General features: G+C 36.9%; 2 protein-coding genes across 2 annotated transcripts; one reads left to right on the forward strand and one right to left on the reverse strand.

Annotated features, from left to right (window-relative positions):
* Positions 1-73: 73 nt before the first annotated feature.
* ccdc87 (coiled-coil domain containing 87) lies at positions 74-7,034 on the reverse strand. The gene is made up of 19 exons (XM_084111075.1): positions 6,780-7,034; positions 6,536-6,684; positions 5,799-6,049; positions 5,498-5,669; positions 5,334-5,427; positions 4,203-4,282; positions 3,951-4,105; positions 3,734-3,854; positions 3,453-3,650; positions 3,218-3,331; positions 2,994-3,109; positions 2,790-2,919; positions 2,576-2,685; positions 2,217-2,332; positions 2,078-2,109; positions 1,419-1,586; positions 1,229-1,343; positions 973-1,115; positions 74-884 (listed from the first exon to the last, which is right to left on the reverse strand). Exons 1-19 carry the CDS (start codon positions 6,784-6,786, stop codon positions 645-647), a joined length of 2,511 nt encoding a protein of 836 aa, XP_083967201.1. The 5' UTR covers positions 6,787-7,034; the 3' UTR covers positions 74-644.
* A 1,578-nt stretch (positions 7,035-8,612) lies between these two features.
* irf5 (interferon regulatory factor 5) lies at positions 8,613-16,587 on the forward strand. The gene is made up of 10 exons (XM_084111057.1): positions 8,613-8,868; positions 10,342-10,461; positions 11,530-11,652; positions 12,740-12,926; positions 13,011-13,036; positions 13,166-13,193; positions 13,284-13,715; positions 14,474-14,863; positions 15,362-15,480; positions 16,179-16,587. Exons 2-10 carry the CDS (start codon positions 10,411-10,413, stop codon positions 16,365-16,367), a joined length of 1,545 nt encoding a protein of 514 aa, XP_083967183.1. The 5' UTR covers positions 8,613-8,868; positions 10,342-10,410; the 3' UTR covers positions 16,368-16,587.
* Positions 16,588-16,602: the final 15 nt, after the last annotated feature.

Raw genomic sequence — 16,602 nt, forward strand, 5'->3', positions numbered from 1 at the left:
AAAAAGTGATTTTTGCATATTAAATAGCAAAATAGCACATGATGTATGAGTTGCAAGATAAAAGCAAGGGCAGCATATTTCCTCTGTTTAATGCATGTAACATATTCAACCAACAGGTTTGTCAGTTAAAATATGAACAAAATATACACATAATTAATGTAATGAATACCATCATTTGCCATTTTCTACATTACTTTTAATTATGCAGTGTGTAGCAGGGTTATTATATTTAACTAAAACTAAAACAATTAAAAAAAAATTTTTTTTTTGTTATATGGCAATATATCTTCATTGTCAAATAACTAAAATAACTAAAAATGAAATAAAAATTAAAAAGACATTAAACAAATACAAAAACACAAACGAAATTACTAATACATTAAAATGAAAATGGAAAATATAAAAATGAAAATGAATTCAAAATATTAATAAAAACAATAACAGTATCTCAGAGATACTAAAATAAATATTAAAAAAAAATGTAAAACTCTTAAGCACACTCATTTTCAGAGTCTGAAATTTCTTCAGCAACTAACAAGGATATACTAAATAAAGCAATAATCAAAATAAAAACAGCTCTATAAAAATGAATAGATCTTGCTTTATTTGCTAGTATTTGGCTTCCATGAGTATATATATATTTTTTAAAATTGACAGTGTTGGAAAAATCTGCCATTTCTCTCGCAGTCTGATGGAGGTTGTTCCTGGAGAGTTTGCTGGCTCTCTGAGTGAAGCTCCTGGCTTTGGTTTAGAGGAGGAAGCCTTACAGGCAGAGCCGTCCGTTCTTCTACAAACATCTCCAGTGAACGGACCCTTCTCTCCTGCTGCAGCCAGTACAGCATCTCAGTCCGGTCCCAGCGCATCTTCTCCCTGTACGGCCGGCCCTGTGAGAACCAAATCAGCGACAAGGATGATCAACGGGACGAACAGTTTCTGGTGCAGATAACCAATGGCGTGCCTTGATGCACTCACCTCATAACTGATGCTGTCATTGAAACGGGTTGTGATGTGGCCCATAGTCTTGGACAGTTCTTGGTCTATGACTGAAATCTGAGAGTTGAGATTCTCCCTTTGACTTGCCTCCTCCATTCTAGCGATAGATGAACCATGATAACCTGTATTTGCAATGAATCTATATTGGATTATAATAATTTCTCGAAATATAAAGCCATGCAGGCAAAAGTAGATTTCAAGGGTCAAAATTCATTATTCTGTGCCTCTGATGTACCTCGCTGGAAAAATCTGTTGGGGTCTGATGCCTCCCTCTCAAAGTCCTCCAGCCTGAAGAGCAAGAGCTCCCTCTTCTGGATCAAACGAGCTGCCTCCTCCCATGCAGCAATTGCCTGATAGCACAAACAGCATATAAACCTTGATGATCATGATGGAAAGCCTGGAGAGTTTATTCTCATGATCTCTACCTTCTGCAGGTGGTCCCTGTACTCATGGGAGCTGTATTTGATGGCCATGTCTAGTCGCTGTCCTTCTGGCAGACGCAGGGCGTTCCAGACCCTTTCCAGCCTGACCTGAATCTGTTCTCCATCCAGCAGACCAGCAGCTGGACCATCACCTTCCTCTCCTGCCACAGACTGAAGAACATCAATCAATCAATCAATCAATCAATCAATCTATCTATCTATCTATCTATCTATCTATCTATCTATCTATCTATCTATCTATCTATCTATCTATCTATCACCTCGTCTGTCTGTCTGTCTATTTATCTATCGATCTATCTAAAATATATTGCATGATTTACAGTGTCCTGACCTAATTTCCTGAATTATAACCCATCATTTTAAAGAGATAGTTCGTTCAAAAATTACATTCTGTCATCTAATCTATCTATCTATCTATCTATCTATCTATCTATCTATCTATCTATCTATCTATCTATCTATCTATCTATCTATTTAATTCAAAAAAGTGATTATTTGAGCTACAACTGTGATTCAAAATTATTTTTGCTATACAGAAATCTATCCCAAAAATAACACTAACATGACGTGATAGATGAAGCAGAAATTCGTGGAAAACAGAAGTGCAGCATTATATTATGAGGAAGAGAACATGAACTCACTGCATCCTGTATTTCCTCTTCTGGATGTCTCTCTGAAACACAGATATTTCGTCACTCATTCCTTTTTGGACACTAAATAATGCATGTTCATAAATGTACCAGTATTTTTTTTTTATATATATAGAAAACAATAACATGCCATCCAGTTCTGGTTCCCTCCCCAGTCCTCCCATCTTTATGGTGTTGATGTTCCAGAATCCAGGAACAAATTCATGTTTCCGTCTCCTAAGTGAATTGATCCTTTCCTGCTGCCTTCTGGAAGAGATGACGGTCAGATAAAAATTAGAAGCTAAATCAACAGGCTAACTTTGTTTTAATTATAGAAATACAATAAATGGAACAGGCATTTGGAAAAACATTTATGATTAGCCATTTGCTGACAGTCACATTCCCAGTATTAGAAGAAGTATTAGAAACAACCGCAAGTCATCATCATGTGTCATTCTCAGAGTAAAGGGAGAATTCACTAGAAATGAATCCCAGCTGTTAATACAAGACCTTCTCCTCTCGTCTCTCTGCAGAGCCAGCTTGTGTCTCTCTGCCTCTTGATCATCATCATCATCATCACTGTCATACAAGTGAAACAGCACTGCCAGATAATCAGAGTCCTTCAAAACAACATGAGCACTGTTCAAGTCCACAACTGAGCCTGCATCCTGAATACATTTAGCATTTATTAACACTCATAAACACACTCCTATTATAAACTTACCTGGTTGGAAATGTAGTTAAGATAATCATCCAGTGATAGTTGATACCTCCACCACTGAAACCAAGCTCTGTACGCTCGTGCAGTCGCATCCACAGGCCTCTTTCTGTTCTCAGACCTCTTTATTCTCTCTCTGCATTAAAGATTTGATATCATTTCGGGGTACCAAATAACCACAAACACAGATAATAAGGAAGAAGAGAACACCTGTGGGATATGCTGTATGGGTTGGGCTTCCTGAGAGATGGGTTGATTAGTTTGTCATCCATTACTCCTTTTGAGCAGCATGTGGCATTTGTCAGAGCTGGCTCAATCCTGGGGTCCTTTAAAAGATAGAAAGCTGCTATTAATATTCTCAACTTCATGAAATGAGGATGTTGTGATATGTCACCAACAAAATATCTACATTTGAGTCCACAAACTCAGCTTACCTCATCAAAGTTGAAATACTTTGTTGAAATACTTTTTGATAACTCGTCATAGACTTTGCTTATTTCTATATTTTCTCCAACCAAGTTCCGATCCTTAATCGATGCTGAATAGATCTAGAGATTTAGAAGGATTACACAGGTAAGTCCTATATAAGCCAAATTAGATGTCGTAGCTACAATGTAGGAGGTATATGTATACTATATATAAAACACTAAAATAACACTGCTGTGATACCTCTTTAATGAGGTCATTGTAGACTGGTGGGTACAGTTTGATGGTCTCTGGGAGAATCCTATCGGACGCTCTGGCTGCTGCCATGCGCACAATGGTGTGAGGTGAAACCGCCACTATGGCCACGTCTCCATGTGTGTGTGAAGATTTCTCCACATGAACTTTGTGCTTCTTTGTTTCCTCTTCTTCCTCCATCATTTTCTAGAAAGAAATGCCCGTGAAACAACTGTAAATCGCATTTGCAGATGGACACGATTATGGCTGCAGTGAGTTTATTTCTGTACCTGTAGTCTTTGTTTGAGCCTTTGGAGTCTGCTAGAATTATAACAGATCATGGCTTCTATAAATGGGCACAGATCTGTCTCACAAAAACTGTCATCCTTGTTATCGCTTTCTTTTAATAATCTAAAAAAAAAACACACACGCACGATCAGTTCCGATTACTCATGCACATAGACACTGTGATTTATATGTTGTATGGGTATTTCGTAACAGCCCAACCTCCTCAGATCCTCCCCAGGACTGATGTGCTTCTCCAGGCTGGAGGGAGGATCTGTAGACAGAAGGACCAATGGGGATGGAGGTCGATTCGGCAGCTTTATCTCCAGCTCCTCCAGCAGTGTCTCCCTCTGTAGGTCAGGCGTGGAATGACATCCCTGAGAGGGCGGAAGGACACATTGTGAAGCAGGCTACTCTTTGAAAAGTTACAATATTGAATTTGTGCAGTGCAATTGTTTAAAAAGTCCTGGTCACCTTCATTTGGAACAACCGGTTTTGAGTGGGACTCTGATCCTGCTCTTGTGTCGGGATACTGGCCATGTGGGCTGTGGAACCTGGACACATGCATAAATTACAGTGTCCTGATCTAATATCCTGAATTATAACACATCACTTTAAAGGGACAGTTCATTAAAAAAAATTACATTCTGTCATCTAATCTATCTATCTATCTATCTATCTATCTATCTATCTATCTATCTATCTATCTATCTATCTATCTATCTATATCACTCACCTTTACTTATCTATCTATCTATCTATCTATCTATCTCACTCACCTTTACTTATCTATCTATCTATCTATCTATCTATCTATCTATCTATCTATCTATCTATCTATCTGTCTATCTATCTATCTCACTCACCTTTACTTATCTATCTATCTATCTATAGTATCTATCTATCTATCTATCTACAATATCTATCTACAATATCTATCTACAGTATCTATCTATCTATCTACAGTATCTATCTATCTATCTACAGTATCTATCTATCTATCTATTTATCTATCTATCTATCTATCTATCTATCTATCTATCTATCTATCTATAGTATCTATCTATCTATCTATCTATCTATCTATCTATCTATCTATCTATCTATCTATCTATCTATCTATCTATCTACAGTATCTATCTATCTATCTATCTATCTATCTATCTATCTATCTATCTATCTACAGTATCTATCTATCTATTGATCTACAGTATCTATCTATCTATCTATCTATCTATCTATCTATCTATCTATCTATCTATCATCTATCTATCTATCTATCTATCTATCTATCTATCTATCTATCTATCTATCTATCTATCTATCTATCTGTCTGCCTATCTGCCTATCTATCTATCTATCTATCTATCTATCTACAGTATCTATCTATCTATTGATCTACAGTATCTATCTACAGTATCTATCTATCTACAGTATCTATCTATCTATCTATCTACAGTATCTATCTATCTATCTATCTATCTATCTATCTATCTATCTATCTATCTATCTATCTATCAACCAAAACAACATTGCAGGTTTGGAACAACAAACGAATGAGGGTGAGTAAACTATCCCTAAATGTATCTGTGTATCTTGCCGTACACTGTGTGTCTGTCTTGCAGAAGATTGGCTTCGTTTGGCAGGGCAGGAGATCATACACATGTTGCAGATCCAGCTCCCCGATTTTCTCCTGAATCTGGACACATAGAAATGTATTAATTTGACCTTACCGTCTCTCTTTACAACACGCATGCACACAAACGCACCTCCTTGAGGTCATCCTCCACAGCTTTTTCCCGTGGTGTGCCCGTCATGGACCTCTCCATACTATCAGAGCATGTTTGTAGTGTCTTCTTCTGTGTAACAGCACTTGTTCTGGCCCTCCTTGCAGCCTTGATTCCTGTGACAATCCTGCATTTTATGGAGCGAACATTCAAGCTGTAAATAGAAACAGTCACAATCTACAGTGAATAAGCAATGCCACACTATATGTCATCAAATGGGCTATTTTATGGGATCAAAGCCTGTTAAAGTCTCTGTAATTTAGATAAAAAGAGTAGCACTTACAGTCTGGTACAGTCCATAGCGAGCTGAGCTGCCACCCTTCTGCGATTAGCACAGTCACTGAAGACACCTCGCCTCTGTAGAGTTTTCGTCAGCTGCAGGTATTGAAGAAACAGCTGCTCACAGATGTGCAGCACTTCACTGAAGATCTGGCAGTTCAGCTGCACTTTCTCTTCCTGGGACAGTGTGCTGTCCACAGACGGGCTTTTCAGGTTCTTCCATATCAGACCCAGCTCAGAGGTCAACACTGCAGTCTGAAGGTCAAAAGCAAAAAGAAAAGAGATTTATTATGTAAACTCGTATTCATACTTCTGGGAGTATTTTAAGTTTGAGATTGACTGCATAAACTCTAACTGTGTAACTCAACATCTGTTTGTTTCGGCTTTATTTTCTCTCTATATTTTATATGCATGAGAAATAATATAATTACAATCATAAAAACATAACATATCATACATCTAATAAAGAACAGCAATAAACATAAAGAGAAAAGAGGGGGAAAAAAGAGGAATTAAGAGAATAGAAATCAAATGCACAAATGTATTTTGACCTAAACATATGAAAACTCCCTCTAAGTCTCTATTTAATTGTCAAAAAACAGCATGAGAACTTCTAGGCATATGATGCTTTTGGCGGATTAGGAGAATCCAATCCGATACAAATTTAATTTGTATTAGGGCCTACTGTACGGTGCAAAATACTTCAGATGATGAATATTTGAATATCTGTTTGAGACTGACCAGAGACTCTCTGTCTTCATGGCAGATGGTGTAATATTGTGATTTCTGGATGATTCTCTCCTCCAGCTGTTTGCACAACTGTGTCAAAGAGGTTGGAATGCTTTTATCCTTCTTATAAGCTGACGACTCTGATCTGACCTTAGACCTGTCTAAAGATGAATTTGTAAATCAGCAATACTGTAATATTGATATCAAGACTTCAAGAATGAATTAACGAGTGAAAGCTTGTGAAGAAAGTACTAACCTGTCATCCTGTCACCACTGATGTGACAGAGTAGAGAAAGAGGTCCCAGAAGGTTCTAAACCTCTTGACTTTGAACCATCATTTGGAGATCCAAACTTTTAATGTTTCTAGTTTGATGTGTGCTTGTTATTTCCCCAGTCATTCTCAAAAAAATGAGGTTGAAGACATTGCGCTAGAGAAATGTCTTGCAGTCTTATGTAGCCTACTGAACAAATTAATTAAATAAGCTGCAAAGTTTGACACTTTAAGCCTTGCAAGCTTAGTCAAACCAAATAATAAGAATAATAAGGTCTAATTTAAAAATGAACTTTTCAGCATTCATAGAACAACATTTAAGGTGAAAAAAAAAAGAAGCTTTTCAGGTTTAAACCTGGTCCACATCAATCAATGAATGTGACCTGATTTCTGTCACAACAATACGAGTAAAGTTTAAAATGACGCATTAATTAGGCTATAGTCTACGATCGTTTTAAGATCAAAAGAAAAATTGTTAGAAAAATATGTAAATATTTATTGAATGTAACAAAGAGACTGAATACTTCCACCACCACGCCAGAGTCCTAACGAGTCACGTTCCCCTGGAAACGCAGGTGACGCACGGTCACGCACAACGTAATTGCGCAAACTCGGAACCTCCATTATGAATCACTTTTTAACTTTTTTTCTTTTATTTTTTCGTATTTCATTTAAAAACTCTTGGAATTTACTTAAAACCAGAATATTTAATGCAGTCTTTTCATTAACACGAACTCATAAAACTGCATGCACATTTATATAAAATGCTGTTTATTCTTGATAAAAACAAAACAAAAAAGTATACAATGCTCATATGGTAATCTACACTTCTATGCTAGTCTAATGCAGGTGTTTTTAATCTTTTAGATGCCACGGACCCCATCCTAAAAGGGTGTCTTTTATAAACACCCATTTTATACACTGAAAATGTAATATTAGGCCTATAATTCCAAAATGTGATATATATATATATATATATATATATATATATATATATATATATATATATATATATATATATATATATATACACACACACACACACACACACACACTATAGTAGTAATGTACTGTTAAATATATTGTTTATTTGTTTATTTATTTTAATCTATTTCATAGAATAATAACTAACTAATATGTTTTATTTAAATTTGTATTCATTAATCTAGTTTACTTATTTATTCTAATCTTATTATTTCTTTCTAGTAGTTTTTCTCTAGACTTTTCCGCGGACCCCTGTCACACACATTACAAACAATGAACATGATAATAGTAATTTCCAACATATAGTATAAAGTATTGAACAAATGTAGACTACAACAAATAGAAAAAAAATATTATACAGTATAATATATTAAATAAATAATTCAAGAAAAAATAAAATAAAATAAATGAATAGCCTAAATAAAACAATAACAACCCTCTGTCACTCCCTTTCGATCCCCTTTGGTCACATGACGTCTCAACCAATACCAACAGTCACAGAACCCACCTAGTGAACAAATAAACGCATTACAGTTTAAAGTCTAAACAACACTTAATATAGCCTAAGAACAGTCTTATTAAATGAGCATTTTTGTATTTTTGTCATTTGGCTTATTTGGTGAATGTTTACAGTTAATACATTCTGCACTAATGGGATACCGACTTCAAAAACAGCACCAACAGTCTAATAAAAATAGTATTTACCTCTCTTATTTTGCCTAATGGTATGACTTATGGCATTTTCTTGTTGTCAAATGCCAAACACTACAACACAGGGACACAGGGCATGCATGAAAAATCAAACACGCACCACTTCCGTTTACATTAGCCCCTGTCATCCGGAAGGGTGGTACCTGTTCTACTTCTGCAAATACGTTTCTGTCGTCTCATACTAGTAAAAAACAACAACATGGATATGAGAGAGTCCTCCTGGAGAGCTGTGATCAGTCAGTCCTAGTCCACGGCCATTTGATTTGCTGGAGCCGAGAGGACGAACCGACACGGATCTGAACCTCACCTGATCTATATGAGCCCGTCAGGTAAACGCTGAACTGAGCCCGATTCAAAGTTTGGATACTTTTCACTGCAGGTAAGTGATTTTTGGTTTGTTTAACATGTGCAAAATTTACAGAGCATTGATTCTGGATGGTTTTGTCGTATAAAATGTGGTTTAAGAAGCTCTCGGCGCGTGTTATTTTTGGACAGGTGGGAATTAAATGGGCGTTTTGTCATTGTGGTTTCTTGAGTAATTGGCTATGTGTATCTTTTGTGTGTATTTGCATATTACTAACTTTAAAAGCATAATATTAGTCAATATCCAACCCTTATCTTTTGCTTGTACTTTGAAACCCAAGCTATTTAAAGTTTTATTTGCATACATTTGACCTCATTACTAAAATCTAAAAGCAGAAAATAGGCTATATAAATAATAATTTAAAAGAAATAAATTATTATTTTAGGAAGGAAATGACGTGACAATGAAAATAAATTAAATAATAATAAGTTACATTTATTTTTTATTTAAATATCTGAAAAGAAAGTGGGTGAATAAAAAAAAAAAAAAAAAGCTTTAACTGCTGACAGTATCTAATAGAATTATCTCTATTTGCTTTTAATGTTTTGCCTTAATTTAACTTAAATGTTGAGACACATTTTTGCTTTTAGCAATATCTCATAACATAAACATAATTTATTTGACTTTAAATAGTTTTTTTTTTTTTTTTTTATGGATGAAAAATGAATAAAAATAGCTTTTTGGGGGACCTTCATTGTTGTTAACCCTATTATATGCTCGAAAAGTAGAGGACTGGGTTTGTTATTTACAGAGATAACACCGTGCAATGGAGAGTTAAAGGAACTTAACTGGAGAACACTGAACAGATTTTCTTTATTTAGGAACTTCACCTACTTCTCTATCCTACACCAAATAAAAATGACTCTTTTAGCATTTGGTTAATAATTGTTCCTTATCAATTAACACTCATTGAAAAAGCTCACATGAAGTCTCATGACTGTCAGTGTGTTTAATAAGAAATGGCCTTGAAAGTTTCACAGCCTCTTTTTCATTTCTGTATAAGTCAGATACACGGCTATCACAACACCTTGGCCTTTTCCCCCGTATAAAAGCAGACTGCGCTAATGGTGGCGTTCGATCTTGGCTGTTATTGTGCTCAGTCATGTTGCCGTTTATTTACAGAGGTAACATGACCTCACCTCAACTGAGCTTTTAAAAAAACTAAATACCCACATCTCATATGCTTTCTGTTTTCCCACAAGCACCTGCTTTTATAGTAGCGATTTGAGGACTTGGCAGAGGCCTGAAGGCTCACGTCTTGTCACATTTGTCATTGTGCTGCTTTTGTGCTAAAGATTTATTTGACTTATTGCCCTAATTTTTTTGTTGTATAAGATGTTTTTTCAGCTTGTCCATCTCAGCATTCTTTGGTTGTGCCAACTTTGCAGATTCAACTTTTAATTATGTTCTTCTCTAATAGTTGCCTACTTCCAGACTAAATCATGTCAACTATGTAACTATTCCCTTTTTTAATTTTTTTTGACCCAGTGCTATAATTGCTGACCAAAATAAGTGTTCACATTACCACCTCCTCCGACCCCCTCGTTCTCCAGCACCATGAGTGGTCAACCACGGAGGATTCGTCTGAAGCCATGGCTGCTGGCACAGGTGATTTGTGATCTATTAATAACCTTTTTTTTATTAAAATTATAATCCTGGCATCATTTACTTACCCTCATGTCATTCCAAACCTGTATGATTTTCTTATGTGGAACATTTAACAATACAATTAAAGTGAACGATGACCAGGTAAAGCTCTATACATGAACAAAAAGCACCATGAAAGTAGTTCTAATGACTCTTATTATTATGCCATTTGCATTTATTCTCACGTCAGATGGCCAGTCATGACACAGCAGTTTTTAAATATGTGCATACGCAAATGATATGAGTTTTACAGCACAGGGTAAGTTTTTCAGTGGATAACGACCTGTCTTTTCCTCAGATGACATCAGAAACAGAATATAGTGCAAAAGTTGGATAGACTACTTTGACACCTATAATTTGTTTTAAAGGTGTGTATTTGCAGAATTGTGAAATCCAATAAAGTCAATAGGAATCCACGCAATTGAGATTTTCTCTTGAGGACTAAAGGTTTCCCCACGCAGAGTTAGCAACACTCTGAATTCGCTGTGCTGAACAGAAAAAAGAAAAAAAAAGCTGCTTGGTTTGAAAGTGATTTCTGTGTGAACAGTGCTTCCTGCATCGCTTCACTATTGGTGCTATTTTTTAGCCTTTGAAAGTTCCTGAAATTTTGCTAAATTTCATTTATTGCTAAACTTTGAACTTTTTTTTATTGCTGTCTCTTTTTCTTTTTAACTTAAAAGTCTCTGGTCACTGTATGCTTTCTATGTAACGCTAATTTGTGAGTTGAGTAAATGAAAATTTTTTGTCACAGAATAGTTGGTTTCCAAACCAACAAAGAGATTCATAAAACCACACTGGGGATGTACCATACCCCTGTTTCAAACACTTGCTATAATCTTTACCTCATCATCAATGCTTAAAAAAGATTGGAAAGGTATTGGTGTCCGGCTGCAATCTTGCTTTCACCCATCCAGCACTTCCAGATATCAGCATCTAAAATGGAGGGAATAATAGAAGGAATATAATTTGAAATCTTGACATCCTGAGTAAGTTCTACATTTGTAAAGTAAACCTTTCTCACTCCACCAGATTAACAGTGGGAAATACCCAGGACTGCACTGGCTCAATCAAGAGCGCAGACTGTTCCGGATCCCATGGAGACACGCCACCCGTCACATGCCTACCCTGGAAGAGGAGAACACGATATTTAAGGTGAATCATATGGTTTTGGCATCACCCGTGCTGTTTTTATAACCCTTTTTGTGGATGTTGCAATAGTATTTTTACCCATAATATGAGCTTCAATTCAACACCAACCCAAGATTGTCACCTGGATGCTGAGGGTACATTCTTTGTCACAACCCTTCTTCACAACCATTCTGTCACAACCCTTATTCTGTTCTAAAGTTAGAACTAGGGGGAAATTTTGGGCTGCTTTAGAGTTTCATTATACTGAAATGCCTACTAGTTTCACTTTTCAGAATTTATTACTTGCAATAACAGAAAATGATTGAAAAGTGAACCGCTGTCCTCACGTGCTTTTAAAAACAAGAACAATGCAGAACATTGAACTCTTAAATGTCTGTATTTACAAGTTCTAGTGATGTGTTCAAAGATAGGCTTTTCAGTACTTTTGAAACCACTCTTTTCGAGAACTAAAAATGGAGTTTCATTTCCACTTGACTGCAGCAAGATTTTAAGAGGAAGTCATGAAAAGAGGTTGACGACCCTGTGAAAGCAAAATTAGAGTTTTCTTGGCGGTTTTGTTGCATCTTTATGCATAGTGTATTAACAAACTCTACAATTAGCAGGGATATGCTTTAAAATCAACAGATCTAGTCTTTCTGGAAACAAACCAAATATATTGTTGACTCATTTTGCACTATGCAGATTTTGCCCAGTCAAATGCTAGAATACGAATGCCCCACCCTCTCATTACACTCGAAATGGACTGAAACTTGACTGAAACTTAACTTAAGACCCATTTGCCTGGTTTTACAGACAAGGTTTATGCCTAGTCCCAGACTAAAACACATGTTTGAGCTGTCTTAACTGAGAGCAGCTTGCACTGACCTATCTTAAAATATGTCAGTGCCATTGTTTTGTCTCAAGATGCACACCAGTAATGTACTTTTTAAGGCACATTTATAAAAGCTACTTAAATATCCTAATTTAACCAAGGCCTAATCTAAGCCCTGTCTGTGAAACCAGGCCATTGTCTATTTAAAAAAAGAAAGGGACAAGACATGTCTAGACATTTCCCATAAGCATCCCTTCATTCACTCATTTTGCTCTGCAGGCTTGGGCTCTGGAAACAGGCAAGTACCAGGAAGGAGTAGATGAGCCAGATCCAGCAAAATGGAAGGCTAACCTCCGCTGTGCACTTAACAAAAGCCGAGAGTTCGGACTCCACTATGATGGCACTAAGGACACCCCCGTCCAGCCTTATAAGATCTATGAGGTGTGCGACCAGTCAGTCAATGGAGGTAAAGACCCGGAACGCATGCCTAGTCAGTGAGGGATAACAAATGGATGAGCCAATAAATCATCTCTTCTTTTGTTGATTTTAGATGCTGGAGAGGATGAGGAAGAAGAGGTAAGTGCTGAAGAGCATGGAGCATGCAGGAATAACTTTTGAAATAAATAAATGGTAAAATCAACATGATTTTTGCCACTTTCCTCATATAGTAATTGAACAGATTTGTTTTTCTTCTTTTCATTTCAGCTGCAAAACTTTGTCAAACTCTCCATTGGTAAGATTTTGTCAAAGTAGATGTCATTTAAAAAAATAATTATAATACTATAATTCTAAAACTAAAAAATATAATTGTATTTTCCGATAGACCCTTCCAGCTACTCAGCATATCCTCCTAGAGTTGACGTTCCGTTCGCATCTTCTGTTGGCGATGGCTATAATACTGCCCACCATAACCCTCAAATGAACCTTTTAGGAGAAATTATCCATAATAACCCCAACGGAGGTGCTCCTATGGCCACTCATCTTGCCCAGCCTGGCACAGGACCTCCTGAATTTTCCAGTCGCAGTGCAATCAAAATTGAGCAGGGATCATATCCCATTCATGGTGGAGGACTCTCGAATGGTATGGAAATGGGGTCTGGAGTCATTCCGCCTCCTGTTCTTCAGGATGTAGTCTCTCATTCTGTTGGCCCTCCAACCATAGTGGACACCCCAATGCAAGAGGTGCCATCTCAAGCGGAGAACCAGATTCATCCCTGCATCTCAGAGCTGCTGAGCAGTCCACACATGTTGCCCTGTAAGCCTCTAATGCCTTGTTATTCTGGATTAATGTTGCAATTTATGATGAAGACATTCCTAAATCTCAGAAAAAGTCTAGTCCCACCCTCTTATTTTGAGTAATGCTGATGATAAATGACTTGGCAAGAGGCACAACATATGGTGCACACCTTGGCCAAAATTTCATTTGTTAGAATGAGAATCTTTTATTTAAGAAATACTTGATCCAAAAATGAAAGGTCTGTCGTCATACACCCTCATGTCATTTTAAAGACCACAAAAGGAGAATTTTAGGCTGGATGTTCATGCTGCTCTTTTCCATACAATGTAAGTTAATGGTGACCAAAATTACAAAAAGTCATTGCTATTTAATTATGTGCATTTTCAATTTTGGCACATCATGATTGGTTACAATGATGTTTGGCATCATTGACATCTGGCATCATTGATGTCAAACCTGGCCTAACACTTCTTGATACACCAGATACAAAAATGTTTGTTAAATTTGTGAGCTGTTAAGAAAATTATCAGTGATTAATATAAAGTTTTATTTGTTTCTCACACAAACCTTACATATGGCTCCAGAAGACTTGGAAGTCATACGGACCACTTTTACAATTCCCTTTGTATTTTATTTGCTCTGTATTGCCATTCACTTTAATTTATGGAAAAGAGCAGCATCAACATTCTTCTAAACATCTTCCAAGCGTTCCACAAAAGAAAAGAAAACCAAGAAGTGAATGATGATAAAATGGTCATTCTCTTTTTCTCTTCTAGTAACTGATCTGGATATCAAGTTCCAATACAGGGGTCGGACAGCTGGTTCTTTGACTGTCAGTAACCCTCAGGGTTGTAGACTTTACTACGGTAACCTGGCACCCACACCAGAGCAGGTGGAGCTGTTCGGTCCAGTCACGCTTCAGCAGGTACTGTTTCCAGGAACTGCTGAGATCCCAAACGAAAAGCAGAGGTTCTACACCGATCATCTGCTGGATGTGATGGACCGAGGGCTGATTTTGGAGATCAGGGGACAAGATATCTATGCTATCAGGTTGTGCCAGTGTAAAGTGTTCTGGTCTGGGCCAGGTGTGCCTGAGCAGGGGCCGCCCAATCCAATGGAAAGAGAGATGAAGATAAGGGTCTTCAGTCTGAACAACTTCCTTCAGGGTAAGAGGAACCAGTTTTGGATTTCAATGATCATGAAGTCAAATGTATTGTGACTGCATAACAGCAATAACAAACAATTGAGCGTATATTAATTCCAACCCAATGTTACAATTGGCAACCTCTGGATTTTAGTTGAGCCTCAAGTTTCAGAGTTTGGAAGAATCATAGTGGAAGTAATATTGATCAGACTAAATTATTCATTTTGAATATTGACACATTGTATGTGCTGTTGATGAAAAATAGCTATAAAACTTGATGCATGTAAAAATTGAGGTGACAAAATTCACATTCATTCTCTGTGGCAGCACAAGATAATGTGACAAAACACAAACTGCCAATTCAACACCCTTTGCGCTTCATTTTGTTGCACTTGTGCTACAGACGCTTCCTGTCTTTGGTGGGAAGTGAAAAAGAGAAAACACGAAATTGCCCAACTCCATTTTATACAGTATATGTAAAAATAATTTCCAAACTTTTTTGGGTTTTTTTCCCCCTCAGGTCTCATTTTGTATCAGAAAGGGGAGGCACCAACTCCACCACCCTTTGAGATCTACTTCTGCTTCGGTGAGGACTGGCCAGACAGAAAGCCCAAGGAGAAAAAGCTCATCATTGTCCAGGTGTGAAGAGGAAATCCATGTTTGTTGGTTTCATTTGGAGCGTGAAGACGCTAGACATTTATGCAGGAAGGTGTACAAGGCCGTGCTGTATTGCCAAATTGAGTTGTTAGCAATGATGTACGCCATTGTATTTACAATATAGCATAGCTATAACTAGATAAACAGGTTTCACATCATATATGTTGCTATATAGTGTATTGTGTAGCCAGTCAGCATCCAGAACTGCTTTAGAATTCTGCGTTCTTCAAACCTAGCAAACCATGCTATATTGCATTGCTAATTTGACATGTTGTATTCACAATTTAGCAAAGCTCTAACTAGGTGAACAATGTTTCACATCATAGATTAGATTAGATAGGGATGGAGGGAGCATCCAGGACTGGAGCAGTGATTTATAATTTAACATTCTTCAAACTTGGCAAACCATGATATATTGCTAAATTGTGCAGCATTGTTTTCACAATTTAGCACAGATGTTTCATGTCATAGCTGTTATTTTAGTTTTTAAGACAATCAACATTGTCATAGCTGTTATTATATAGTGTCTATTAGCCAGTCAACATCCAGAACCACAACTATGTTTTATAATTTAACAACTGTCAAACCTAGCATAGATTGCTATATCAATTTTCACACCAAAAAAAAAAAAACAGCATTTGCTCTTATTGAAAGTTTATGCTGTCATTTTTTTTCCCTAGGTTGTTCCAGTTGTTGCAAGAATCCTTACCGAGATGTTTTCAGGCGAGCTTTCGTGGTCTACAGACAGCATTCGGTTGCAGATCTCCAACCCCGACTTGAAAGACCAGACGGTGGAGCAGTTCAAAGAGCTCCATAGACTGTTGCAGAGTCAAAACACACACCCCACCTGGCCTCAGAACATCCACTAACTGAAAGAGGAACCCATGTTTCCATTACCTTCACCATCTTGTTCATTTCTTGCTCAAAATTGGAGGTCCTTTCAGCACCTTTGAACACTGGAATATATAGGTGCCCTCACCATTGGACCAGACCTCTTGACTTTTTTTTTTTTCCATATTTTTTTCTTTTTCTATGTCTTGGTTAACTTGTCTTTTAAAATGTTAGATTTCAATAAATACCATTGCAGTATTTTAAATGGTTGCT

Source organism: Abramis brama (assembly GCF_963993115.1).
Source record: "Abramis brama genome assembly, chromosome: 4".
Classification (NCBI taxonomy): domain Eukaryota; kingdom Metazoa; phylum Chordata; class Actinopteri; order Cypriniformes; family Leuciscidae; genus Abramis; species Abramis brama.

What these genes read in the sequence shown, in the direction of transcription:
- ccdc87 (XM_084111075.1), bottom strand. An exon ending in GCTATGGACTGTACCAGACT is followed by an intron (nt 5,670 to 5,798) that starts GTAAGTGCTACT and finishes TTCTATTTACAG; the next exon opens with CTTGAATGTTCGCTCCATAA. An exon ending in CAACAGATTTTTCCAGCGAG is followed by an intron (nt 1,116 to 1,228) that starts GTACATCAGAGG and finishes TTGCAAATACAG; the next exon opens with GTTATCATGGTTCATCTATC.
- irf5 (XM_084111057.1), top strand. Translation starts at nt 10,411, where the DNA reads ATGAGTGGTCAACCACGGAGGATTCGTCTGAAGCCATGGCTGCTGGCA. An exon ending in AGCCATGGCTGCTGGCACAG is followed by an intron (nt 10,462 to 11,529) that starts GTGATTTGTGAT and finishes TCACTCCACCAG; the next exon opens with ATTAACAGTGGGAAATACCC. An exon ending in GAGAGGATGAGGAAGAAGAG is followed by an intron (nt 13,037 to 13,165) that starts GTAAGTGCTGAA and finishes TTTTCATTTCAG; the next exon opens with CTGCAAAACTTTGTCAAACT.